Below are 25,849 nucleotides of genomic sequence, written 5' to 3' on the forward strand. Positions count from 1 at the left end.
GAATGTAGAGGAACTTCGGGGTTCAAAAAAGATTACTCAACACTGGGTTGCTGGAACGGACATTTTATTGCAGTGATGGTCGTGAACCTAGTTGGTGATAGTTGTGGGATCCTTTCATTCCCATCGCACCCACAGTTTTAGCTCCTAGCCCTTTGGTTGAGCAATTTTGCTTCTCACCTGCTTTTACAGACAGACTACACATTTTGCACATTACTCATTTATATTCATACCTGAGCCTGTTATAGGCTTTTTCCACATTTTGCTTTGGGCTTTCTTGCTTCTTCAACATGCTGCCTTCTCCAGTCTAATAATACTTTGTAAAATCCAACCTCTTCCTCAAATACCTACTATTTTCTTTTAGATACCTCCTGGGCCCAGAATTTTCTAGAGGTTCCTGTGCCTCTTGTGGCCACCAGGGCCCTTTGGCTTTAAAGCTTATGTCAACACTTGTGCGTTCTCTCCTGCCTATTGTTGCCTTGTTCTTGGTTTTTGGAGACAAGTCTCACTCTTTCACTCAGGCTAACAGCAGTGACGTGATATCGGCTCACTGCAACCTCAATCTCCTGGGCTCAAGCAATCTCCCGCCTCAGCCTCCTGAGTAGGTGGGACTACAGACATGCACCATTATGCCCGGTTCATCTTTGTACCCCTTTTTTGTAGAGATGAGGTTTCACCATGTTGCCCAAGCTGGGCTTGAACTCTTGGGCTCAAGTGATCTGCCTGCCTTGGCCTCCCAAAGTGCTGGGATTACAGGCTTGAGCCACCTCGCCTGGCCTTTGTTGCCTTGTTAACAAGCTGCTGAGTAGCTGGGACTACAGGCACGAACCATCATGCCCAACTGTTTTTTAAAAAAATTTTATTTATTTAAAATTTTTTTTTTTATTAAGATGGGGTTTCACCATGATGGCCAGGCTGGTTTTGAACTCCTGACCTCAGGTGATCCACCCACCTCAGCCTCCCAAAGTGCTAGGATTACAAGCGTGAGTCACCGCGCCTGGCTATTTTTAAATTTTAATTTAATTTTTTTTGAGACGACGTCTCACTCTGTCACCCATGGTGGAGTGCAGTGGCATGATCTCTGCTCACCACCTTCCAGGTTCAAGTGATTCTCCTGCTTAGGTCTCCCAAGTAGCTGGGATTACAGGTGTGCATCACCACACCTGGCTAATTTTTGTATTTTTAGTAGAGACAGGGTCTTGCCATGTTGACCAGGCTGGTCTCAAACTCCTGACCTCAGGTGATGACCCACCTCAGCTTCCCAAAGTACTGGGATTACAGGCACAAGCCACCGTGCCTGGCCGCCTTGTTAACATTTCTAACCAGCATCAGCCTTGGGAATGGATTATGCTTGTGCCCTCTCTTTATTCAGCCCCATGTTAGAGACATACCAAATATACTGAGACTCTAGTCTACAAGTGGTAAGCAAGCCATTCTGTCTCTAATTCCTAAATCTTTGCCACAGTTTAAAAAAAATTATTTTTTTGAGACAGAGTCTCTCCCTGTTGCCCAGGGTGGAGTGCAGTGTTCCGAACACAGTTCATTGCAGCTTCAACCTCCTGGGCTGAGACGATCCTCCTGCCTCAGCCTCTGAAGTAGCTGAAATAACAGGCATGCACCACCATGCTGGGCCAGTTTAAAAATTTTTTGTATTTAGAGATGGGAGTCTCACTATGTTGCCCAGGCTAGTCTCAAACTCCTGGCCTCAGCAGTATTCCTACCTCAGCCTCCCAAAGTGCTGGAACTATATCATGTTTTGCCAATTTAAAAAAATTTTTTGTTGTTGTTTTTTGAGATGGAGTCTTGTCTAGGCTGGAGTGCAGTGGTGTGATCTCAGTTCACTGCAGCCTTCACCTCCTGGGTTCAAGTGATTCTCCTGCCTCAGCCTCCCGAGTAGTTGGGACTACGGGACTACAGGCGCCCGCCACCATGCCTGGAAATCGTGTGTGTGTGTGTATGTGTGTGTGTGTGTGTGTGGTTTATTATTATTTTTTTTAGAGATGGGGTTTTACCATGTTGGTCAGGCTGGTCTTGAACTCTTGACCTCAGGTGATCCACCCATCTCGGCCTCCCAAAGTGCTGGGGTTACACGCATGAGCCACCACGCTGGGCCAATTTTTTGTATTTTTAAGTAGAGACAAGGTTTCCCAACATTGGCGAGGACCTCAGGTGATCTGCCCACCTCAGCCTCCCCAAGTATTGATATTGCAGGCATAAGCCACTGCACCCAGACTTTTTTTTTAAAATCTCAAAATCTTTCAAAATTTGGTTGGGCTCAGTGGCTCATGCTTGTAATTCCAGCACTTTAGGAGGCTGATGCAGGGTGGGTTGCATGAGCTCAGTAGTTTAAGACCAGCCTGGACAATGTGGCGAAACCCCATCTCTACAAAAAAATACAAAATATTAGCTGGGCATGGTAGCATATGGCCAGCAGGTTGAGGTGGGAGGATTGCTTGAGCCCAGGAGGTGGAGGCGGAGGTTGCAGTGAGCTGATTTCATGCCCCTGAATTCTAGCTTGGGTAGCAGAGTGAGACCCTGTCTCAAAACCAAAAACAAAACCAAAAAATCCCCAACAAAACCAAAACACAAAGCCTTTCAAGATGGAATCCACAGAGGTGGGTAGACTCAACCAAAGGAGGTGCCAGACTTAATGTGTAAAAACGACAAATCCCTTAATTTAATACATGCTTTCACTTGTGATTTTCACATAAAATCCTGTAAAATAGGCAATTTTGGCTGACATTGACAAAGATGATCATGAAGAAATGCAAGGGACCCAGAAATCCTTAACAGTCTTGATTTTAAAACTTACATCAAAGCTACGGTAATCAAATTAGTGTGGTACTGGCATCAGGATAAACATATACTGATCAACGGAATAGAATTCAGAGCCTAGAAATAAGCCTTTATGTTTATGATCAGTGGGTTTTTGTTTTTATTTTCACACAAAGTGCTAAAAATTTATTAGGAAAGATAAGGTGTTTTCAACAAATGGCACTGGGGCAATTTGTTAATATCCACATGACAAAAGATGAATTCAGACTTCTACCTTACACTGAACACAGAAATTAATTCAAAATGGATTACAGACCTAAATGTATTAGCTGTAAGGTAGGCAGGGCACAAGTATCAAATTTCCCTTTACAGTTGACGAGACTTAGTTTTAGACTAGGTTGTAAGCTTCCTGCTTCACTTAACTAGTAAGCAATAGAACTAAGATTGGAATACTGGTGTCCTAACTCAGTTATCTTTGCCCTGGGAGCCTGTGCGTATGGGGCGCTGGGAGTGGGCAGCGGTCTGGGCCAGCAGCCTGCGGCAGGTTGGCTGGTTGGCTGAGACCGCGCAGCCTCCCTGCGCGCATGCGCGTGGGGCCCCAGCATGTGGCGCCTCCCTGAGGGTGTGCACCTGCAGCGGTGGCGGTGGCCGGGGCACCATGGGTGGGCTGGGGCGCTTGCGCTGGGAATGGGGACGCCCTGTCCTCTGAGGTCGCCCCCAGGCCGCCGTCCGTGCCATTTTTCGGACTGCTGGCCTTCTAGAAGTTCCTACAGGAAGCTGGTGATGGTGGCCTCCATGACCTGGGCCCCCGCCCCGACCACTTTGCTGGAGATGAGTCAGATTCCAGCCAGGATACCTAGCAGTAGCTTGGTGGCAGGCGACAGGAAAATGGTCAAAAACCCTAAATGGCTGGAACGCAAGCCCGGGGGACGGATCTCCTTGTGGGAGGACACACGACTGCACGAGGCGGTTGTAGAGGCTCCAGGCTGGTCTCGGCCTGGTAATAATTTCACACCGCCAGCAGGTTTACTAACTCGGTTATCACGGCGGCCGTATCATCCCTCTGGGTCAACTGGTGTAGGTTTGACCCGATGCGACTGTTGTAGAGCTTGGCAAGTATATAGCAGGTAGTAAATGGCTGCCAGCAGACTTGGTAATTTTGAAAGTTGGCTTTGTGATGGGTTTGGGCTGCGGCATCTGCTGGTGGCATGTGGTATTAAGCGCAGTGCTTGCGGACCCCGTTGGGTTGGGGCGGGTTGTGAGATTGTGGCCCCAGAACCAAGTGGGCGGTTAGGGGTTTCTGGAGACTGTGGAAGGAGAGGTAGCACAAAAGACAATGGGAGGTTCCCTTCGGCAGCACATATACTAAAATTGGAACGGTACAGAGGTTAGCATGACTCCTGCGCAAAGGCGGCACGAAAATTTGTGAAGTGTTGCATCAACAAAAAGAAAGAAAGAAAAAGGCATTGGGGACTGCGGAGGAACTAAAATTTCGAGACTGCATTTTTTTTTTTGTAAGACCAGAAGCTCATTAGAAGAATTCCTCAATTGCTGCTTCTCTACCCGCTGCGATGGCGCTTGACCCCGCATATAAATTTAACAACTTTCTGATGGGTTGCCCTGAAATTTCAAAAACAGTAGCTTAAGCAAAGACCAAAAGAAAGGAGAATTGAGATCAAAGAGGAGTGTGTGCCATGGTTGTAGAGGGGTTTCAGTTATGACTCATGAAATATCATGTAAACCATTTCAAGGAATTTGAATTTTGTGTCAGAAACAATGGGAAGACACTGTAAGTTTTTAAAGCAGCATCTCAGACATGTCGAAAAAGATGTTTTGATCTCTAAAGTAATGAGAGAAAAGGCCAGAGAGAGATGTTCTGAACAAGTTCAAGATTTTATCAAATATTGCAGTAATTCTGGAATCTTGATGGAGGAAAATGCTGGAAAGAAAATTGTGCGTTGAAAGAATGTCTAACTGCTCACTATAATGGTCCAGCCTTTTATGAAGAATGCAAAATAGAATACCTGAAGGAAGGAAGAATTCAGAAAAACTGGAATTTCTGCAAAGAGAAGGCCCCAGAAGCTTTCCCATAAGCCTGTAGGCAAATATTCAAATGACATTTAGGAACTCTGATATTCATGGAAATTATTTATAGTATGTCTCCTTAAATAGTGGACTCAAGAATGTGTGTTTGCTTTATCTTAATTATGGAAATATTAATTTTTGTCTGAAATAAAGATCTTTCATTTAAAAAAACACTTTCATAATTAAGATAAAGCAAACACACATTCTTGAGTCAATTGAATCTCACACTTCATTAGGATATGCTAGAGCAGGATTAACATTTGAATTCTACATGTGTACATTTCACTGTTCTTTGATCTTGGTTTCATCATCTCTAAAATTAGGATTAATTATGTAGTAGTTAGCAGTTGGTTTCCTCACCTTGTGGTAGGGATTTCTTAATCCAGAAAGTCTATGTGTCAGTTTCGTGGAGCCTCTTCAGGTCCGTGGTATGCTTTCCAGTTGGCATGGGAGTACTTGGAGATCAATGGCTTGCTCTTCCTTTTTAGGCTGGCAGAATCCTATACTCTCTATTGGACTGGAAGCCCATTTCTCTGATGGTTCCAGTAGAAGGCCTTTGTGAACAATAAATCCCAACTAAGTGTTAGGGATCACTGTATTTATGTGCTTTTCCTTTGAAGTCTTTGATGCTATTTAGACTGGAAAGTTCTGAAAGATGAAGGTAGGGGTGGTGGGCAGGTAGCTATCTCCTTTTCTTTCTTTCTTTTCTTTTATTTATTTATTTTTTTTGAGACGGAGTCCTTTCTCTGTCACCAGGCTGGAGTGCAGTGGCCTGATCTCAGCTCACTGCAATCTCTGCCTCCAAGATTCAAGCGATTCTCCTGCCTCAGCCTCCCAGGGGACTACAGGCGCGTGCCGCCATGCCTGGCTAATTTTTGTATTTTTGGTAAAGATGGGGTTTCACCACGTTGGCCAGGACGGTCTTGATCTCTTGACCTTGTGATCCATCTGCCTCAGCCTTCCAAAGTGCTGGGATTAGAGGCGTGAGCCACCACACCCAGGCTCTCCTTTTCTTAAGTGTGTTCCAAGCCGTAACTTACTAGAGTGGTTTGGCCAAGAGAGCATATGGTTTGATTGGCATGGATTGGAATGACCTGTAGGCTCTTACTCTGTCCCTAGAGCCATCATGAAGCTGAACGGCCACCAGTTGGAGAACCATGCCCTGAAGGTCTCCTACATCCCTGATGAGCAGATAGCACAGGGACCTGAGAATGGACGCCGAGGAGGCTTTGGCTCCCGGGGTCAGCCCCGCCAGGGCTCACCTGTGGCAGCAGGGGCTCCAGCCAAGCAGCAGCAAGTGGACATCCCCCTTCGACTCCTGGTGCCCACCCAGTATGTGGGTGCCATCATTGGCAAGGAGGGGGCCACCATCCGCAACATCACAAAACAGACCCAGTCCAAGTGAGTCTTGGCTCCTAGGGAATGGAGGCTGGGTGCTAGAAAACAATGGTCGGTACCTAAAGAGGCCTCCTGGAAGCATGCTGGGGACATCAACATTTACCTTTTAGGAAATGTTGCCTGGAGCATTCAAGGGGTCACTGCTTCCAATCCCAGCCTTGTGGGAAAGGGAGGTCAGATGGGCAGGGAGAGTGGGTCTGGGGTGCTGGGCCAAAAACTCTTATTAGCAAGAGAGGTTCTATAATTTCTCATGTTAAGTTTCATAGACAGTTTCCAAGCAAACCTCATTTTGATATGTCAGCCACTCCTCAGTGCTCTATGATTTAATGACCACTTAGTGTGGTAACAGGGCTGACCAACCTGTCCAAAGGCAGGACCTCATAATTGTGTCCCATCTCCCATTCTGCCACAGCCACCTTCTTTCTCTGATCTTTATAGCTGATCAGTGTACTCATCGGCAAAGAAAGGTCACATTATGTCCTTATCATAGTAAATCTTGTTATTTACTTTGAGTTTGAGGCACTGTCTTCTCTTTATATTTGTTTCAAGCAGAAATGCAGCTTTGGAGCTGTGGGCTGGTAATTCCCACCCCTGCATTTGTGTCATAGACTGTGTTCTTCTCCCTAACCACCTTTATTTATTTATTTATTTATTTTTATTTATTTATTTTTTTTTTTTGAGACAGAGTCTCACTCCATTGCCCAAGCTGGAGTGCAATGGTGTGATCTCAGCTCAGTGCAACCCCCACCTCCCAGGTTCAAGCAATTCTTGTGCCTCAGCCTCCTGAGTAGCTGGGATTACAGGTGTGTACCATCATACCCAGCTAATTTTTTTCTATTTTTAGTAGAGACGGGGTTTCCCATTGCTAGCCAGGCTGGTTTCAAACACCTGGCCTCAAGTGATCTACCTGCCTCGGCCTCCAGACGTGCTGGGATTATAGCTATAAGCTACTGTGCCTGGCCGCCAACCACCTCTGGATCGAGATATTGCTGGTCTAAGACAGAATCCAGAGTAACAGATCGGTCATGTTTCTCCAGTCCTCTCATTGCTCTTCCCAAATTTGTACTTGTTTGACCTTGTTCCAAGAAGAGCAGGTTCTATGCCTTTGACTGAGGAGTGGTGGTGGTGGTGGTGGGGAGTCTGAAGTACTGGTATCACTGGGGACAACTAACCAGACTTGTCCTTGTGACCCCCAGGATAGACGTGCATAGGAAGGAGAATGCAGGTGCAGCTGAAAAAGCCATCAGTGTGCACTCCACCCCTGAGGGCTGCTCCTCTGCCTGTAAGATGATCTTGGAGATTATGCATAAAGAGGCCAAGGACACCAAAACGTAAGGCTCTAGCTTTTTTCTTGGATCTTCAGGGGCTGCCAGTCCAGTTGCGCCTCCCCAACTCAACTTTTTATAGCAGTAATACAGATATACAGGAAATACAGCCAGCAATTGCACAAAAAGATGTGAACTGAGAAAATCTTCTTACAGGGCTCTGTCACTTAGGCTGGGGTATAGTGGCATGATTTCAGCTTATTGCATCCTCTGCCTCCGGGGCTTAAGGGATCCTCCTGCCTCAGCCTTCTGAGTAGCTAGGATAGCAGGCATGTGCCACCACGCCTGGCTAGATTTTTGCGATTTTTGTAGAGATGGGGTTTTGCCATATCACCCAGGCTGGTCTTGAACTCCTGGACTCAAGTGACCCTCCACCTCGGCCTCCCAAAGTGCTGGGATTACAGGTGCGTGCCACCACACCCCACCCCTTCTTACTCCTGTTGTATAACCTAAAAATTCTGTGCACTCACAGGTATGTGTATGCGTGCCTACATGTGTGCACATGAGTTTTAGCTCAAAGAGAATCACACTCAACAGGCTGTTCTATACTTTTTTTCATTTTCTGTATCAGCACATATATTAGTACATATGGACAGACCTCATTGTTTTCATAGAGAATTCCACAGTATAGCTATCCATAGTTGATGTAATGAATCTCCTATTTCTTGATGGGTATTTAAATTGTTTCAAATTTTTCCTCATCGGAAAACAGTAATGGAAGGAATCTGCTTACACATGCTCCTTTATACACTTGTGCTGTTTAAAATAGCTTTATTGGCTGGGCACAGTGGCTCATGCCTCTCATCCCGGCACTTTGGGAGGCTTGGAGTTCTAGACTAGTCTGGGCAGCATAGTGAAACCTCACCTCTACAGAAAACAGAAAAGTTAGTTGGGTGTGGTGGACAGTGCCTATAGTCCCAGGTACTGGGAAGGCTGAGAAGGGAGGATGGCTTGACCCTAGGAGGTCAAGGCTGTGATGAGCCTTGATAGTGTGCCACTGCACTCCAGCCTGGGCTATAGAGTGAGACCCTGTCTCAAAAAATAAAATAAGATAAAATAAATTGGCTTTTTCTTTTTTCTTTTTTTGAGCAGTTCACTGCTAAAAATAAATTGGCTTTATTGATGTTCAATTCGTATATAATAAATCACACATATTTTTTAAGTATGCAGTTTGATAAGTTTTGAGATGTTTTACTTGGAAATGCCAAATCTGGAGGTCTGGAGTGGCATGGTAATTGAGTCTTCATGATGTCCACAATTGAAGAAGCTTTTGTCTTCCACTTCTTCCCTTGTCTTCCCAAGGGCTGATGAGGTACCCCTGAAGATCCTGGCCCATAATAATTTTGTGGGGCGTCTCATTGGCAAGGAAGGACGGAACCTGAAAAAGGTGGAGCAAGACACCGAAACAAAAATCACCATTTCTTCGTAAGGCTCTCTTCTGTTTCCCTATTTATGAGTGGGGGATGCATGCGGGCCAGGGTCAGTATTTCATCATGGAAACTTGACGTGTGCTCTTTTAAAATTGATGCCCCTTCTGCCTCTTGAAGAAAAATAGTCGAAGTGGTAAGGAGTATTTAAAAAATCTCTGTAAGGACTGGATCTGCCCATTTCCACTGCCATATGGGGTGGGTTGTTGTAGGGTGCTGCTTCTGTAGTCCATGTCCAACCACATCACAGCCCTGTTTCTCTGTGGCTCGAGGACAGCCTGCAACTAGGAGCTAGGGACTCAGGGCTTTAGGCCTATCACTATGAGAAGTGACTTTGGCCCTTTTCTGTCTGTGGTGGGCTGCTGCTGCAAGCAGTGTGCCTGTTCATTTCATCAGAGACTAGCCTGTGGGCAAAGTAGTTGCTCTTGTCCAAAAAGGTACAGAACATGGATTGTGTAGAATCAATGGAGAAACTTGGCGGCACAATTCTCTTTCCTGTTTGACCAGCAACCATAACCTGTCTGCGATTGGATCCATTTGCTAACAGAGGGGTTTGAGCTGGGTGTTGTCATCTCCTGCCATCTTACCCCCTGCCCTGGTTACAAACTGGGGACACCAAATACTGGAGATGCAGAGTTGTTTGCCGGAAGTTGAATAGCCTGCAGAAATGGTAGGCCTGTGACTCAGCTGGCCTCTTGTCTTTGTTCCTTCTGGGGCCTGGTCCTGGCCTGCCAGTGAAAGGACACAGCTCTGCTCTTCCTGCCAGGTTGCAGGACCTTACCCTCTACAACCCTGAGAGGACCATCACTGTGAAGGGGGCCATTGAGAATTGTTGCAGGGCTGAGCAGGAAATAATGAAGAAAGTTCGAGAGGCCTACGAGAATGATGTGGCCGCCATGAGCGTGAGTGCTGGGCTAGTATCCTCTGGTTATCCTTTCCTGAGTCTTAGCAGTAGCAGCTTGTGGGGTACGGGGTGATGGATACGTGCCCTGTGCCATGTGGCCTTGAAGCTTTAGTTGATGCTTTTGGACCTTGGCAGTCAGAAATAGAGGTTTTTAAATTGTATTTAATTAGCAAGGATTCTTCACCTGGTTCCTAGGGTAGGGGTCCAATCTTGGGCCTTGAGTTCTGTGATTCCAAGTATGTGTACAATTTGTGTTTGTGTGCACTTTAGTGAAGTGGGGAGGTCCATCATTTTCATCTGTTTTTTATTTTATGTCTTTCTTTCTTTTTTTTTTTTTTTTTTTTTTTCATTTTATTGAGACAGGGTCTTGCTCTGTTGCCCAGGTTGGAGCACAATGGCACGATCATAGCTTACTGCAGTCTTGACCTCCTGGGCTCAAGGGATACTCCTGCCTCAGCCTCCCAAGTACCTAGGAGACTACAGGTGTGCACCACCATGCCCAGCTAATTTTTTTAAATTTTACTTTTTTGAGACAGGGTCTTGCTGTGTCACCCAGGTTGGTCTTGAACTCCTGGGCTCAAGTGATTCTCCTGCCTTGGCCTCCCAAAGTACTAGGATTATAAGCATGAGCCACTGCATGCAGCTTATCTAATTTTTTAAAGGAGACTTGGGGTTGGGGTACAGACCAAAAATTTTTAGAACCAGAGTCCTAGAAGTCAAATGAAACTCTGTTTCTGTACCTTCTTCTTTTATAGGGGCATTATAGTAGAGTGTCATGAGTGTATTGTCTGTCTCCAGCAGTCTGAACAGCCAGAAAGAAAGGACTTCTGAGGTTGTGTAACTGTTTGGCATTTCTGATTGCTGTTGCTAGCCCTTAGTCCAGTGAGAACATCATATCACTTAAAATTCCACACCTGAAGTGTGTAGGTGAGAGTGTATGAAAAGCACAAAGTATGCTTTTGTGCAAAAGCATGTAATTCATGTTTTTGGCTCATTTACTCTGGGGCTACTTGCCCTTCTGGTTCAGCCAGGGCCACACACAAGGGACTACCAGGCCCTGTCAGGGTGTGCTGACTCCTCCTCCTCACCTTTCTTCCACAGCTTCAGTCTCACCTGATCCCTGGCCTGAACCTGGCTGCTGTAGGTCTTTTCCCAGCCTCGTCCAGCGCAGTCCCGCCACCTCCCAGCAGCGTTACCGGGGCTGCTCCCTATAGCTCCTTTATGGTAGGTGGAAGCTCTTATTACATGGGACCCCTGGGCCCATATGTAGCCTCCTTTAACAGGGGGGCCCAGCACCCTATGGGAGTTGGATGCTTGGCAAGTTTGCAGGCAGAGGGAAGAAAGGGCTCAGGGGCGTCCCTCCTCTCTGTTGCTCCTAGCCACTGGCTCTGAGGCTCCCAAGTGTCTGCCTAGAATGCTGCTGGGGCACAGGCAGCACTGTTCCCTCACTCTTTCCTGGCCTTTTCCCTTTACTCCTTCCTCGTTGAGTGAGGATGCAAGGCAGGGGAATGGAGGATTTCTGGGCCCTGCTCCTTGGGCCCCCAGCTAATAACACCCTCTGTCCTGGCAGCAGGCTCCCGAGCAGGAGATGGTGCAGGTGTTTATTCCCGCCCAGGCGGTGGGCGCCATCATCGGCAAGAAGGGGCAGCACATCAAACAGCTTTCCCGGTTTGCCAGCGCCTCCATCAAGGTGATCTGCTCTGTGGGTCTTCCTGTTTCTGGAAAGGGAGGGGGCTCTGCTTCTATCACTCTATACTTTCTCCCAGATTCCCCATACTCATTTGAGAATTCCGTGTTTCATATGAGGGGCCTTTCCCCCATGGAATTGCAGTCCTCTTTGTTTTCGACCTTGCTTGATCCCCATGGAATGGCTTCAGTGCTTCTGGGTTTTCAGGCTAGGTAGGGCAGGGTTATAACATAGAAAGAGAACTTAGGTTCTAACACAAATAGACTTGGGTTCAAATCCCAGACCCACTTTATCAGCCCTTCCCCCAATATGCTATGTGATCTGAGCCTCACTTTCCTCATCAGTATAATATTATGAAGCTATGCAGCCAAAGCCTTTGGCTCACATAGTAATACCAAGTGTTGATTATTTGTCACCTTTCCTGGCCAGTGTCTAGGGGAGAGAGAAGGGAGATCTGTCATAGTGAAACAAAGGTACTGTTAATTTTCACAAACTAAACCCAGTTGCTTCAGTTGTCTTAAAGGCGTTGGGCAGAAACCTTGGTTGTTCTCCAGTGGAGGTGCAGTCACTGTCCTCTATCCGTTGGTCATTTTATTTGTGTCCTTACCTGTTGGCAAGACTCCACTGAAACCTCTCTGGGAGATCGGGAGATTGGGAGGTGGAGGGGGCAGGAGGTCCTACTTAGAAAATGTCATCGAAGCCAGTCCTTCTAACTGACCACCTCTGCCCTCCTAATAATTCTGGTGTGCAGGGGTGATGATGTGGGCTTCAGGGTCTTTGTTCTTCCTAAGTCTTCAGAATGGGTAGTGCGAGTAAGGGTGGTAAAGAGGAACTGGATGAAGTAGATATGGTGAGGGGTCTTCCCATAGCGGGTCCATCATTGATTAGCTTTTTTGCTCTTTAGATTGCACCACCTGAAACACCCGACTCCAAAGTTCGCATGGTTATCATCACTGGACCACCAGAGGCCCAATTCAAGGTTTCGGTCTTTATTGTTTTCCAAGCTGAACATGGAGGAATTGAGGTTGGGTGTTTCCTCTGTGGTAGGAAAAAGGCTGGGACAGTTTGCCATTAGCCATCATGTCCTCATCATATCTTTAAGCCTTCCCTGCAGGATAAAGGGCTGCAGAGCTATTTTCAAATTGACATCAAACTCAATTTCTGTTGACTTCACTTGCCTTTTTAAAGTCAGCAGAAGAAGATGGGAAGGAAAGAAGTCCGAAGGCATCTTATTTGCACTCTGCCTTCATTTCTAAAGGCCTTTGATGCCAGATTCTCTTCTTTTATGTCCCCACTAAATCCTAAGGTTCTCAAACTTCTGATCAGACAGCCAAAAAATGAACCATCTATTAGCTTAACTTAACCTATAGAGGATTGGGACAGCTCTCTGGGCCACTGGGGTGTCAGGCAGCCCTGCGCTCTGTGTGACTTGATTAGTTGCCATTTAGGGCCTTGAAATGCTGGTCAATGCCATGTCCAGATAAATGTAATCATCCCAGACCCCATAGGTCTGGTTTGTAGCTTGTGAATTACGTTCCTCTGGGAAATATTTTTTCCCCTTGGGAAGTGTTTATTCACTTACTCATAACTCATAATCTCCACCCAGGGTCTCCAGTGTGATAGCTAAGCAGAAGGAATGCTGACAAGCTGCCCACCTGCACCTTGCCCTTCAGCTGCCTTAGATGATTGGCCCGCCTAGGATGGGGAGGGCCTGTGGGCCAGAGCTTGGGGGCTATACTTCCTTTTCCCCACTTTGCCTTTTTGTCACAGATACATGATCCACTGATTAACAATTACCTCCTCTTCCCAGGCTCAGGGAAGAATCTATGGCAAACTCAAGGAGGAGAACTTCTTTGGTCCCAAGGAGGAAGTGAAGCTGGAAACCCACATACGGGTGCCAGCATCGGCAGCTGGCCGGGTCATTGGCAAAGGTGGCAAAACGGTGAGCTGTGAGGGCCAGGTTGAAAGCCCTGGGCCTTGGTCTCCAATCCGAGCAGCTCTCCTGGGCTCTTGTGCTGCTCAACTTCAGGTCTCCTGATTTGTTCATTTACTTGATTCTACTCCCCAAGCTCAGCTCCTGACTCTTCCAGTTTCTCCCCATTAGTCACCCTGGTTCCTCCCTCCAACCCCACCCATGCTTTTTTGATGGCACCCTGAGCTCCTCTCTGGCCACCCCCAGGTGAACGAGTTGCAGAATTTGACGGCAGCTGAGGTGGTAGTGCCAAGAGACCAGACCCCTGATGAGAACGACCAGGTCATCGTGAAAATCATCGGACATTTCTATGCCAGTCAGGTACATATGGTGCTCCCCCATTGCGGGAGGGCTACAGGAGCCCTGGGAGCAGAGAAGCAGAGACTCCAGAGGTTGACTTGCATAACCTTGACAAATCCTGTGGCCTCAACCACATCTGCCTGCCTCTGGGCTAGGTTATTACCCTCTTTCAAATGCAGAAGTAGGATGCGTGGATGACTTATTCCCTCTGATTACTCTCTAGGGAAAGTGATTTGACAACTTTCATGTATATATATTGTATATAACATACTACATATATTGTATATTGTAACACATATATATATATATATAATATGTTAAACATTAGTCCCTCCCTAGCCCCTTTCTGCACTGGTTAGGAAAGAAGATTGATTTTGTTCATGTAATAATGATAACAGTACTAATACCGTGGATTGATTGCATTTTTGAAATGTAATCCCTCTGCTTTTCTCAGAATGGCTGTTCCCTCCCTGGTTTCTGCGCTTCCACCCTTCCCTTCCTTTCCCAGAACTCATCATCACTGTCCAGCACTGGGACAGGCTCCAGAGCCTAGAAGGAAAGGCCAATATCAGGTTCATATTTTGCTGAACCTCAACAAGGCAGGCAAACAGGTGGTTGACAGCTAATGGTGTTTTCCTAAAATCTTAAATCCATCAGTGTTAGAACTGGAAAGGAACTTTGGAGACTGTTGATCACAGTTCCTACAATTCATAGAGGATATCTGGATCTCAGCAGGCTTATGGTCTGCTGGGGTTGCTAGAGCAATTGGAGCAAACTGGCTCTTGGATTTTTGGCTTTCAGTGCCATGTGGTATAGCATCAAGTACGAAGGTTTTGGAGCCAGGGAGCTTTGACCTCAAACTTCACATACATAGCCTTTCTGCTATGTGACCTTGGATAAGTAACTTTGTCTGATAACCCTATGAGAAGTATTAATAAGATAGGCTTTAGTTACATCTCAATAATACATACATTTATGTGTGTGTGTGTATATAAAACAAACAAAAAAGAAATATTAATAAGAGGCATAGTAGTAATATCTAAGACTTACGGGTACCTTTGACATAAACCAGCACTGTTTTATATGGTTTCTGTATATTAACTCATTTAATTCCCACAACAATTTCATTTTATAAACAAAGCTTAAGAAGGTAAATGGGATCTTTAATTCAGCTGTTTTGTTTTTTAAAGAGAGCAAATATATCAAAAGATGGACAAAGTCAGGATATATTAATATTAAACACTGAAGCAATTTCAGCTGATCAGAATAAGAAATAAATGAAAAGCTATGTAAAAACATCAATCCAGGGTTGATGAAGTTGGACCTCTTATTGACTTCCACATTATTTTCCCAACCTAGATCAACTTCCTTTTTTTTTTTTTTTTTGAGACAGAGTTGCGCTTGTTACCCAGGCTGGAGTGCAATGGCGCGATCTCGGCTCACTGCAACCTCCGCTTCCTGGGTTCAGGCAATTCTGCCTCAGCCTCCTGAGTAGCTGGGATTACAGGCACACACCACCATGCCCAGCTAATTTTTTGTGTTAATAGAGATGGGGTTTCACCATGTTGACCAGGATGGTCTCGATCTCTTGACCTCATGATCCACCCACCTCGGCCTCCCAAAGTGCTAGGATTACAGGCTTGAGCCACCGCGCCCGGCCTTTTTTTTTTTTTTTTTTTTTTTAAAATGGAGACGGTCTTGCTCTTGTCTCCCAGGCTGGAGTGTGGTGGTGTGATTCATAGCTCACTGCAGCCTCTACCTCCCAGGATCAAGTGATCCTCCCACCCCAGTCCCCACAAGTAGCTGGGACTACAGGCAGGCAGCACCACACCGAGCTAATTTTTATATATATTTTTTGCAGTGATGAGGTTTCACCACGTGGCCCAGGCTGATCTTAAACTCCTGGGCTGAAGTGATCTAGCGATCTGACTGTCTCAGCCTCCCAAAGTGCTGAGATTACAGGCATGAGCCATAATGCCCAGACTCAGCTTCCTCTTTAACCAGGAAAGGAAGCACTCATTTATGGAGAGGAGACATTCTTCTGGTCTTCATTCTATGAAGTGAATCCCATTTTGCAGTTGATTTCCCTTATACAACTTTATTCTTAGGGAAGAACCTTCTAAGAAGTAAATAATAAAAGATTTGGTGTTTTGTCCATTTTCACAGTGAAGCTTATATATTTATGCTTTTTGACTAACCCATATCTGGACTTTATTTAAAAAAATTTTTTTGAGATAGCGTTTCACTGTGTCACCCAGGCTGGAGTGCAGTGGCACGATCTTGGCTCACTGCAACCTCCACCTCAACCTCCTCACCTCAATCATTTGCAACCTCCATTCAAATGATTCTCCTGCCTCACCTCCCAAGTAGCTGGGATTATAGGCACGCACCACCACACTTGACTAATTTTTGTATTTTTAGTAGAGATGGGGTTTCACCATGTTGGCTAAGCTGCTCTTGAACTCCTGACCTTAGGTGATTCACCCACTTCGGCCTCTCAAAGTGCTGGGATTACACAGGCGTGAGCCACTGCACTTGGCCATATCTGGACATTTTATTCCTTTTCCTGGGGTATTAAAATAAGGCATGGATTTGTGATGATATCTCTTAAGTTATGACCCTCTTCAACCACCCTCTACAACAAGGGTCCCCAACCCCCGGGTCATGAACTGGTGCTGGGCCGCACAGCAGGAGGTGAGCAGCAAGCGAGCGGGCTTTACCTCCCGAGTTCTGCTTCCTGTCAGATCAGTGTGGCATTAGATTCTCATAGGAGCACGAACCCTGTTGTGAAGTGCTCGAGGGATGCACAGCGCATTGGAGGCATCTAGGTGTGCACTCCTAATGAGAATCTAACTAATGACTGCTGATCTGAGGTTTCATTCTAAACCATGCCCACACCCAACCCCCACCCCTGTCCATGGAAGAAAAATTGTCTTCCATGAAACCAGTCCCTGGTGCCAAAACTGTTGGGGACCACTGGTCTACAACATGTAATATATTTCTACCTAGAAACTCTAGGCATTCTATTTTGGGTTTGGTAATGTGTATCAACTTTGTCAAGTTTTAGATTCTGATGAATGGGTTTATACTACTGTTTCTCCTCTCATCACGTCTCCCAACCCCATCTCCCACCCACATCCACCATGTTTGCTGTATTTTCCAGTGGATGCTCAGGCTTCACTGGAGGCAAAGAAATAGCAAGGTTACCCCAACCCTCTTTCTTCCTCTTTATCTTTCCTCTGAGTCCCATGTGACCTGTTCTGTTTATTGCCTGTGTCTGGACCTGATGACTTCTCTTTCGTGGAAGACTGTTTCCTTGGAGGTCCTCACCCCACCTTTTCTTGCTTGTTCTTGCCGCAGATGGCTCAGCGGAAGATCCGAGACATCCTGGCCCAGGTTAAGCAGCAGCATCAGAAGGGACAGAGTAACCAGGCCCAGGCACGGAGGAAGTGACCAGCCCCTCCCTATCCCTTCAAGTCCAGGACAACAACGGGCAGAAATCCAGAGTGTGCTCTTCCCGGCAGGCCTGAGAATGAGTGGGAATCCGGGACACCTGGGCTGGGCTGTAGATCAGGTTTGCCCACTCGCTTGAGAAAGATGTTCCAGTGAGGAACCCTGATCTCTCAGCCCCAAACACCCAGCCAATCGGCCCAACACTGTCCGCCCCTTGGGGTGTCAGAAATTCTAGTGCAAGGCACTTTTAAACGTGGATTGTATAAAGAAGCTCTCCAGGCTCCACTAAGAGGGTGGATAACACCCCAGTGGGAAGAAAAATAAAATTTCCATCAGGTTTTAAAAATGTACAGAGGGGTGTTTTAATCAGCCTTAAAGGATGATTCATTTCTTGACCTTACTAACACTTTTCCAGTATTCTTCCTCCTACTTGGGTAATTGATTAAAATACCTTCATTCACCACCTCTTTCTGTATTTACACTAATTGTTTTATCTTTATTGCTACCAGATAAAAACGGGAAGGAATGAATCGCTTTGCCTACAATATTGACTCAAGAGAAAAGGACAGTCAGTGTCTGTAGATTACTCCCTAACCAATCAATAGGTATAATAAGGAATGAAGAAGAGGGAAAAATGGAGAGAAAGATGGTTAAAATACATAGTAATCCACGTTTAAAAGGAGTGCCCTTGTGGCTGATCTATTCCAGATCACTATTTTCAAATTGGCACAACTGAAATTTCCCCACTCTGTTGGGGCTTCCCCACCACATTCACGTCCCTCTCCTGTGTAGCTTCCACATTATGTCCAGGTGCACATAGGTGGTATTGAATGCTCAGCAGGGTAGGGGCTGACCACTGTCCCTGATTCCCATCGTTCTCAGGCGGATTTTATATTTTTTTAAAGTCTATTTTAATGATTGGATATGAGCACTGGGAAGGGGACGCTAACTCCCCTTGATAAAGTCTCAGTTCCATGGAGGACTTGAGTGGCCCCAAAGGCTGCCACGGTGCCCTCACCCCAGCCCATATGCTCCCATAAGGGCTGGTTCCTGGAGGCAGGGGTTGTGGGGCACTGCCAGCCACGGCACTGTTTCCTTGGTAGTGGGACTTGGAACCCAACCCTGAACTCCCGATAAAGTTAAAGTTCATCATCTGGCAAATTCAGTAAATTGGAGAGTACTTGCTTCTGTTTGTATCTGAGAGGAATTTTTAACGGACGGCTTCTGTCTCCGTGAATTATTATTGGCATATTCAGAATACCAGCAGCATTGTACACCAAGGGGGTAAATAAGCTTAATTTATTAATTTACCAGGCTCAATAAGATCCCATGGAGTGTTTAGCCCTTGTAGGGGACAGAAGCCATCAGTTAAATGAGGTTAGGCCTCCCCTCCTAATATACTGATTGACAATGCATATTAGCCAGGTAATGCACTTTAGCTACCCTGGACAATGCTATCAAGTGTGCTGGGAAGGGAGGAAGGCCTCTCTACATGTGGAAAAGCCCATGTGTGGAGTTCCCCTCCTTTCAACATTGCAACAACGGTAACAACAAGACAACCGCAACATGTGGGCGTAGTCAGGCAATGCTGTGTGCGAAGTAAACTACCTCAAGGTATGAAGTTACCTCAGCAATTATTTTCCTTTTTGTTCCCCCCGACCCCATTAAAAAAATTTTTTTTTTGATTTTTGTTTTTTTTTGCGGCTTGCTGATATTTTATATAAAAAAGAAAAGCAAAGCAAAAGAGAAGCTGATAGTCTTGAATATTTTATTTTTTTAATGAAAAGAAAAAACAAAGTTATGTTTCATAATTTCTTACAACATGAGCCAGTAACCCTTTAGGAACTCTCTATGGAGAACAGGCCTGGTGGGAAAGGCTGTGGGGGCTGGCCCCTTAGGAGGAGGCTAGCTAGTGCTAAGAGGGAAGGCCTAGGTTTTAGAGAGCCCAGAGGGGCAGAGCCCAGAGCCTTATTTGGCTCTGATCTCTGACTTATAGAGCCCCAGCTGCCGGCCGCTGCTGGAATATCCTACCTGATAGGGTTAAAAGGCTTAGCAGAGCTGGGGGCCCTCAGTGTGGCAAAACAATGTCTAACAACCAACCACCTGACCCTTGGTCTCCTCTCTTTCCTCCTTTGGTTAAACAGCATCCCAGCCAGCTTTTCCCACCAGTGGTGCTGTTGAGATATTTTAAAATATTGCCTCCGTTTTATCGAGGAGAGAAATAATACGTAAAAAAATACCCTTTAAAAAAATCTATATTTCTCTGTCTAAAAATATGGGAGCCAAGATTCCATTCATGGAAGAAAGACAAAGCCACCCTCTCGCCCTCAGAGAGGTCCACCTGGTTTGGCATTGCAATGCTTTTCATTATTTTTGTTATTGTTTCATTTCAATTCCATCTTGCTATTCTTCTTAATCTATATCCATAGATCCAAGGGGCAAATGGATACTAGATAACTGCCCCCACCTCTTTCTCCCTGTCTTCTTTAGATTGGTCTGATTGATTTTAAAAGTGGACCCAAACTTAGGGAATTACTGAGGTAGGGTGGCTGGTGGCAAGGAGGGGCAGGGGATATGGAGCCATGACTGGGACAGGTTCCTGCCTTATCACTTTCTCCCTAGGACATTCCCTTGTAGCCCCCAGAACTGTCTGGCCCAAATTGAAGAGAAGCAGAAAAGCATTTAAGGATCACATCAGGCCAGTAGAATTAAGCCTCTCCACCTGTCCCAACCACAGAAAGGGTCTCCCAGCTTTCCATCTCTGGCTCTATATGCTTTATCCCAAAACAAAGCAGATAACGTTCAGACATCGGCCATTTAGTAATTTAAAGCGAGTTTCCAGCAGCAAGCATGCTTTGATATCTGGTTCAGGCTATCATCAGGAAGAAAAAAAATATCCCACAGTACCTGAAATGTGATTGTTGCAGTGTTCAGTTTCCTTGGGGGCCTGCTCCCTTCACAACTTGAGTCCAAGTCCTTTTCCGTTGGCTGATTCAGCTCCCAGAAGAAACCAGGAAGTGTGTGGCAAGGGACTGGAAAAACTTCACTTGCTTGGATTAGGCAAGGCTCCACTCATTGTTGATAATTTGCCCAGCAGGAAAATCGTGGAAGTTATACCACTAGTAAGCAAAAGGAGCATGGTTTGGTGGTTAAGGTTTAGTGGGATGAATGACCTGTCTTGGTGGGCCCTCCTGTGCCCCGTAGGCTAGGTCTTAGGGCAACTCCTTGCCCTCCTACTCAGTGCCTCCATTTCCCCATCCTTGGTGAGATAACAAGCTATTGCGAAAAGCACTTGGGAGATTTGGATGATTTGAGAAGAGTGACTTAAAAAAAAAATGCTTCTGTGCTCTAAGATATATATGTGTGTGTGTGTGCTACATATATATTTTTAAGAAAGGACCATCTCTTTAGGATCTATTTTTAAATTCTTTGAAACACATAACCAAAATGGTTTGATTCACTGACTGACTTTGAAGCTGCATCTGCCAGTTACATGCCAAATGGCTTTAATCCCCTCTCGGGTCTAGTTGCCTTTTGCAGCTGGGGTTGTGGACTCAGCTCCTGTGAAGGGGTCTGGTTAGGAGAGAGCCATTTTTAAGGACAGGGAGTTTTATAGCCCTTCTACTCTTTCCTTCCCTTCTCCCAGTCCTTATCAATCTTTTTTCCTTTTTCCTGACCCCTCCTTCTGGAGGCAGTTGGGAGCTATTCTCTTGTTTATGCCTCACTATTGGCAGAAAAGACCCCATTTAAAACCCAGAGAACACTGGAAGGGGATGCTCTAGTTGGTTCTATGTGTCCATTTTCCTCTGTGCCAAAGACAGACAGACAGAGGCTGAGAGAGGCTGTTTCTGAATCAAAGCAGTAGCCAGCTTTGGACACATACCTGGCTGTCTGAGGAGGAAGGCCTCCTGGAAACTGGGAGCTAAGGGCAAGGCCCTTCCCTTCAGAGGCTCCTGGGGGACTAGGGTGTGGTGTTTGCCAAGCCAAGGGGTAGGGAGCCAAGAAGTTGGTCCGTCAGCTCCTGGTTGCACTTTGGGGAAGGAGAGGAAGTTTGGGGCTCCAGGTAGCTCCCTGTTGTGGGACTGCTCTCAGTCCCCTACCCCTACTGCAGAGATAGCACCGCCGAGTTCCCTTCAGGCCTGGCAGACGGGCAGTGAGGAGGGGCCTCAGTTAGCTCTCAAGGGTGCCTTCCCCTCCTCCCACCCCAGACATACCCTCTGCCAAACTGGGAACCAGCAGTGCTAGTAACTACCTCACAGAGCCCCAGAGGGCCTGCTCGAGCCTTCCTGCTCCACAGGAGAAGCTGGTGCCTCTAGGCAACCCCTTCCTCCCACCTCTCATCAGGGGTAGGAGGGTTCTCCTTTCTTTCCCCTGAAGTGTTTATGGGGAGATCCTAGTGGCTTTGCCATTCAAACCACTCGACTATTTGCCTGTTTCTTGAAAACCAGTAGAAGGGAAACAGCACAGCCTGTCACAGTAATTGCAGGAAGATTGAAGAAAAATCTTCATCAATGCCAGGGGACATAAAAGCCATTTCCCTTCCAAATACTCGATAATTTAGATGCAGAACATTTTTCTGTATTCAGACTTAGAGTAACACCAGCTGAAAACTTCAGTTTCTTTCCTTTGGATACATAAGGCTTCTCTATTGGGGTGTGGGACAGGGAGGAGGCCTCATGTCTGAAGGGGGATTTAGGGGCGAGAGCCCCAGCCCTGACCCTCGGCCCTGTGCCCCGCTTTGGGGCATAGTCTGATGGCGCCTTTGCTGGCGCCTTAGTGTGGTTGACTCCGGATGGACAAAAGAAAAAGAATTTTTTTTCTTGAATGAAATAGCAGGAAGCTCCTCGGGAGCGTGTGTTTTGATTAACCGCAGGTGATGGATGCTACGAGTATAAATGGATTAACTACCTCAATCCTTACAGTAAGATTGGAACTAAGGGCAGGGACTCGTGCATAAGGGTATGAATCCCAGCCAGGACAAGTGAGTTGAGGCTTGTGCCACAAAAGGTTTGTCCTTGGGGAACAGGCAGGCCTGCCAGGATCCCCCCCATCAGTTGGGCTGGGAGGGCTGGCCGTGAGGTCCCCGCTTTCTGCTTTCCTTGCCCATGTGTCACCCCTTTGGCCTCCAGCTTGTCCCTCTCTCACTTTCTATAGCTTTGTTGGACCAGATGGTGAGGAAAGGAATGGCCTCCTCCCTTCTAGAGGGGGCTGGCTGGAGTGAGACCTGGGGCTTGGTCTGGAACCCACCCACACAGCCCCTAAGTCAGAAAGCCTGGGGAAGCCAGATCTGAGACCTCTTCAACAGGGTTTCTTTGAGATCCTACACCTCCACTGGGCCCCTTCTCAGTCTTCAAGGGGGCCCCAGTTGGCTCTAGAAGAAGAGGTGGAGCAGGATCCTTCGCCCTGGGAGAGTCTGAGGGCCTGGTCCTTGGACTTGTTCAGGCCGTCTTTGTAGTTGGAGGAGTTCCACTGGGCAATCCCAGCTCCTCCCCACCCTCTAATGGACCTCCTCATAGAAGCCCCGTTTCACTTTTGTTTTATCTACCTCTTAGCAAAACAATAGATAAATTAGGTAGTGGCAACTCCACTTGCTTAGGTTAGGGGGGGAAAAAGATTTCTTTTTCCAAAGGAAAAAAATATACCTTGAGAATACTTTCCAAAAAATTAAAAAAAAAAAAACCAAAAAAAAAATTTTTTTTTGAAAGAGGGAGACATTTTCCAGTGATCACTGGATTGTTTTAATTTCCCAAGCTTTTTTTTTTCCCCCATAAATAAGTTTCACTCTTTGGCGATTTTCTTCACTTGTTTAAAATAACCTGCTAGCTATTCTAACAGGTACAGCTTTCACAGTCTGCCCCAGGCTTGTCTCACCCCACCCCCATCCCCACCCCCACCCCATTCCTGCCAGTGAGTCCTTCCTGCACTTCTCTCCCTTCTTCCCTCCCAGCCAGCTGACTTCAGTCACCCCCACTCCTGCCAACAAACTCCCAGGAATAAAGGCTTTGTTTTGGGGATGCTTAAATCTTGACTGGCACTTACCCACTGTGGGGCTGGGGAACCACTTGTAACATTTCTGTGCAAATTTTATGTTAGCCACTGCTATGTAAAAGCACGTTCAAAATGGATTTCAGCAGATGATGAGTTACCATAACGAATAAACGTCCTCCACCACCATTTGGAGTCTCCCTTTTCTCCAGAATCTTGATCCTGGTCCCCAAAACCAGAGGAAATCAAAAGAGCCTCCTCCCCTGAGATAAAGTGGATTTGTAAGCAGTTCTGAAACATCCTTCTGAAGCAGAAGAGGGAAAGATGTATTTTGATGAGTGCAAATCGGGACGGGCTGGAGGCCTACTGCTTGGGAACATTTTAAAAAATACGAGTGCTACCTTATTCTGTAATTTCGGCAACTTTGCAAATTGTGTTTTACTGGATTCTGCCAGCCATCACCACCTGATTTTGATTGTATCCTTCCTCCCATCCTTTAATCTGTGCATTGCTTTGTCTGGGGGAAGTGGGGCAGCTGGCTCAGATGTTGGAGTTTGTTCTTTGATGGATGAACGAACACTCCAGTTTTCTTTCCCGTGAAGCCACAAACCACTTCATTTTGCTGTTTCAATTTCAAAATAAAAGGAAACTTTATTGAAAGACAAGTGTGTCTGTGTCTCAGGGTTTTTGGGTCTGGGAGCTGAGATGCTCAACCTGAGCATGGGAGCCCTGGTTCCCAGGGACCTGAGTCATCCAAATGCAAAGTAGGCATTTTTTTTTCAATGTACAGAAGAGTGGTTTTTAAATGGTGCCCTGCTCTTAATCAGCTTTGCATATTGGGAGGAGGGCAGGTGAGGTGTTTGGAATGAGGGCTCCAGCATTAAAGAAGATGTTGGAACATCACTACAGAGAAGTAGCTGTCCAAGAAGTCACAAGGGTGTGTCACTCTTCCTAACACTTGCCCTAAGAGAAAAAAACATGTAAATGACTTCTATTTCTGGGTTTTCTGTAAAGGGAAAGGTCTGTTCTGACCCTGCCCTCTCCAGTTTTTTTTTCAATTTGGGTGTTTTTTGTTTGTTTGTTTTTGAGATGGGATATTACTCTGTCATCCAGGCTGGAGTGCAGTGGCACGATTTTGGCTCACAGCAGCCTCCACCTCCTGAGTAGCTGGGAGCTGGGACTACAGGTGTGTGTCACCAGCATGACGCTAAGTTTTGTATTTTTTGTAGAGATGAGGTTTCACCCTGTTGGCCAAGCTGGTCTCAAACTCCTGGCCTCAAGTGATCCACCTGCCTTGGCCTCCCAAAGTGCTGGGATTACAGGTTTGAGCCACCAGGCCTGGCCTAAATAAATACTTCGTAACATGATTTTATATATATAAATATTTTATAACATGATTAAGATAAAATGATTAAGATTCAAATACTCTAATTCGGCCAGGCTCAGTGGCTTACGCCTGTAATCCCAGCACTTTGGGAGGCCGAGGCAGGTGGATCACCTGAGATTGGGAGTTTGAGACCAGCCTGACCAATATGGAGAAACCCCATCTCTACTAAAAGTAGAAAATTAGCTGGATGTGGTGGTACATGCCTGTAATCCCAGCTACTTGGGAGGCAGAGGTTTCAGTGAGCTAAGATTGCACTCCAGCCTGGGCAACATAGTGAAATTCCGTCTTAAAAAAAAGGTATTCTAATTCAGATTGTCAGTCCAAATACACTTCTTGCTGACTACTGAACCGACCCGTTAAGATCAAGAATAAAATCCCAAAGATTACTGCATAACTACATTTTAAAGTTTTATAGGCAGAGCAATACAGTAAGATACTAAGTGGAAGAAATGTATTAATATAAGAAATATAGTCATTATTTGCAATTAATATTGCAATTCCAAAAAGTAAACTATTTTTTTTTGAGGGAGTTTCGATCTTGTTGCCCAGGTTGCAGTGCAGTGGCACGATTGCGGCTCCCTGCAACCTCTACTTCCAGGTTCAAGCGATTCTCCTGCCTCAGCCTCCTGAGTAGCTGAGATTACAGGTGCCCACCACCACACCCAGCTAATTTTTGTATTTTTAGTAGAAACGGGTTTCACTATGTTGGCGCGGCTGGTTTTGAACTCCTGACCTCAGGCGATCACCCAGCTCGGCCTCCCAAAGTGCTGGGATTCTATGAGTGAGCCACCGTGCCTGGTCCTTAATAAGCTTATAATTAATATAATCTAGTAAAAGGCTGGGTGTGGTGGCTCACGCCTGTAATCCAAACACTTTGGGAGGCTGAGGTGGGTGGATCACCTGAGGTGGGGAGTTTGTGACCAACATGGAGAAACCCCACCTCTACTAAAAATACAAAATTAGCTAGGTGTGATGGTGCATGCCTGTAATCCCAGTTACTCGGGAGGCTGAGGCAGAATTGCTTGAACCTGGGAGGCGGAGGGTGTGATGAGCCAAGATCACGCCATTGCACTCCAGCCTGGGCAACGAGGGAAACTCCATTTCAATAATAATACATAATAATTTAGTAAAGGGGTCATTTACATATAAATATC

At 46.1% G+C, this 25,849-nt stretch overlaps 1 protein-coding gene, 1 non-coding gene and 1 pseudogene across 4 annotated transcripts in view; all 3 read left to right on the forward strand.

Moving 5' to 3' along the window:
• Positions 1-23,973, forward strand: part of IGF2BP1 (insulin like growth factor 2 mRNA binding protein 1) — a 58,401-nt gene extending 34,428 nt beyond the window's left edge. Inside the window, exons 6-15 of one of the 3 annotated variants that reach the window (XM_012451821.2) lie at positions 5,977-6,258; positions 7,452-7,586; positions 8,883-9,005; positions 9,774-9,909; positions 11,013-11,135; positions 11,482-11,601; positions 12,503-12,577; positions 13,409-13,540; positions 13,778-13,891; positions 17,231-23,973. In XM_012451821.2, the coding sequence (XP_012307244.1) occupies positions 5,977-6,258; positions 7,452-7,586; positions 8,883-9,005; positions 9,774-9,909; positions 11,013-11,135; positions 11,482-11,601; positions 12,503-12,577; positions 13,409-13,540; positions 13,778-13,891; positions 17,231-17,323 (1,333 nt within the window). In that variant the 3' untranslated portion in view covers positions 17,324-23,973. The remainder of the gene's footprint in view (positions 1-5,976; positions 6,259-7,451; positions 7,587-8,882; positions 9,006-9,773; positions 9,910-11,012; positions 11,136-11,481; positions 11,602-12,502; positions 12,578-13,408; positions 13,541-13,777; positions 13,892-17,230) is intronic. The other 2 variants (XM_012451822.2, XM_012451823.2) reach the window with 2 other exon arrangements.
• Positions 4,116-4,217, forward strand: LOC135271027 (U6 spliceosomal RNA). Its single transcript, XR_010339175.1, has one exon. It is a non-coding gene; the product is annotated as a U6 spliceosomal RNA (small nuclear RNA).
• Positions 4,344-4,896, forward strand: LOC110568208 (COX assembly mitochondrial protein homolog; annotated as a pseudogene).
• Positions 23,974-25,849: the final 1,876 nt, after the last annotated feature.

Source organism: Aotus nancymaae, unplaced genomic scaffold (genome assembly GCF_030222135.1).
Source record: "Aotus nancymaae isolate 86718 unplaced genomic scaffold, 86718_ANA_hifiasm-v0.15.2.pri h1tg000072l, whole genome shotgun sequence".
In the NCBI taxonomy this organism is placed as follows: Eukaryota; Metazoa; Chordata; class Mammalia; order Primates; family Aotidae; genus Aotus; species Aotus nancymaae.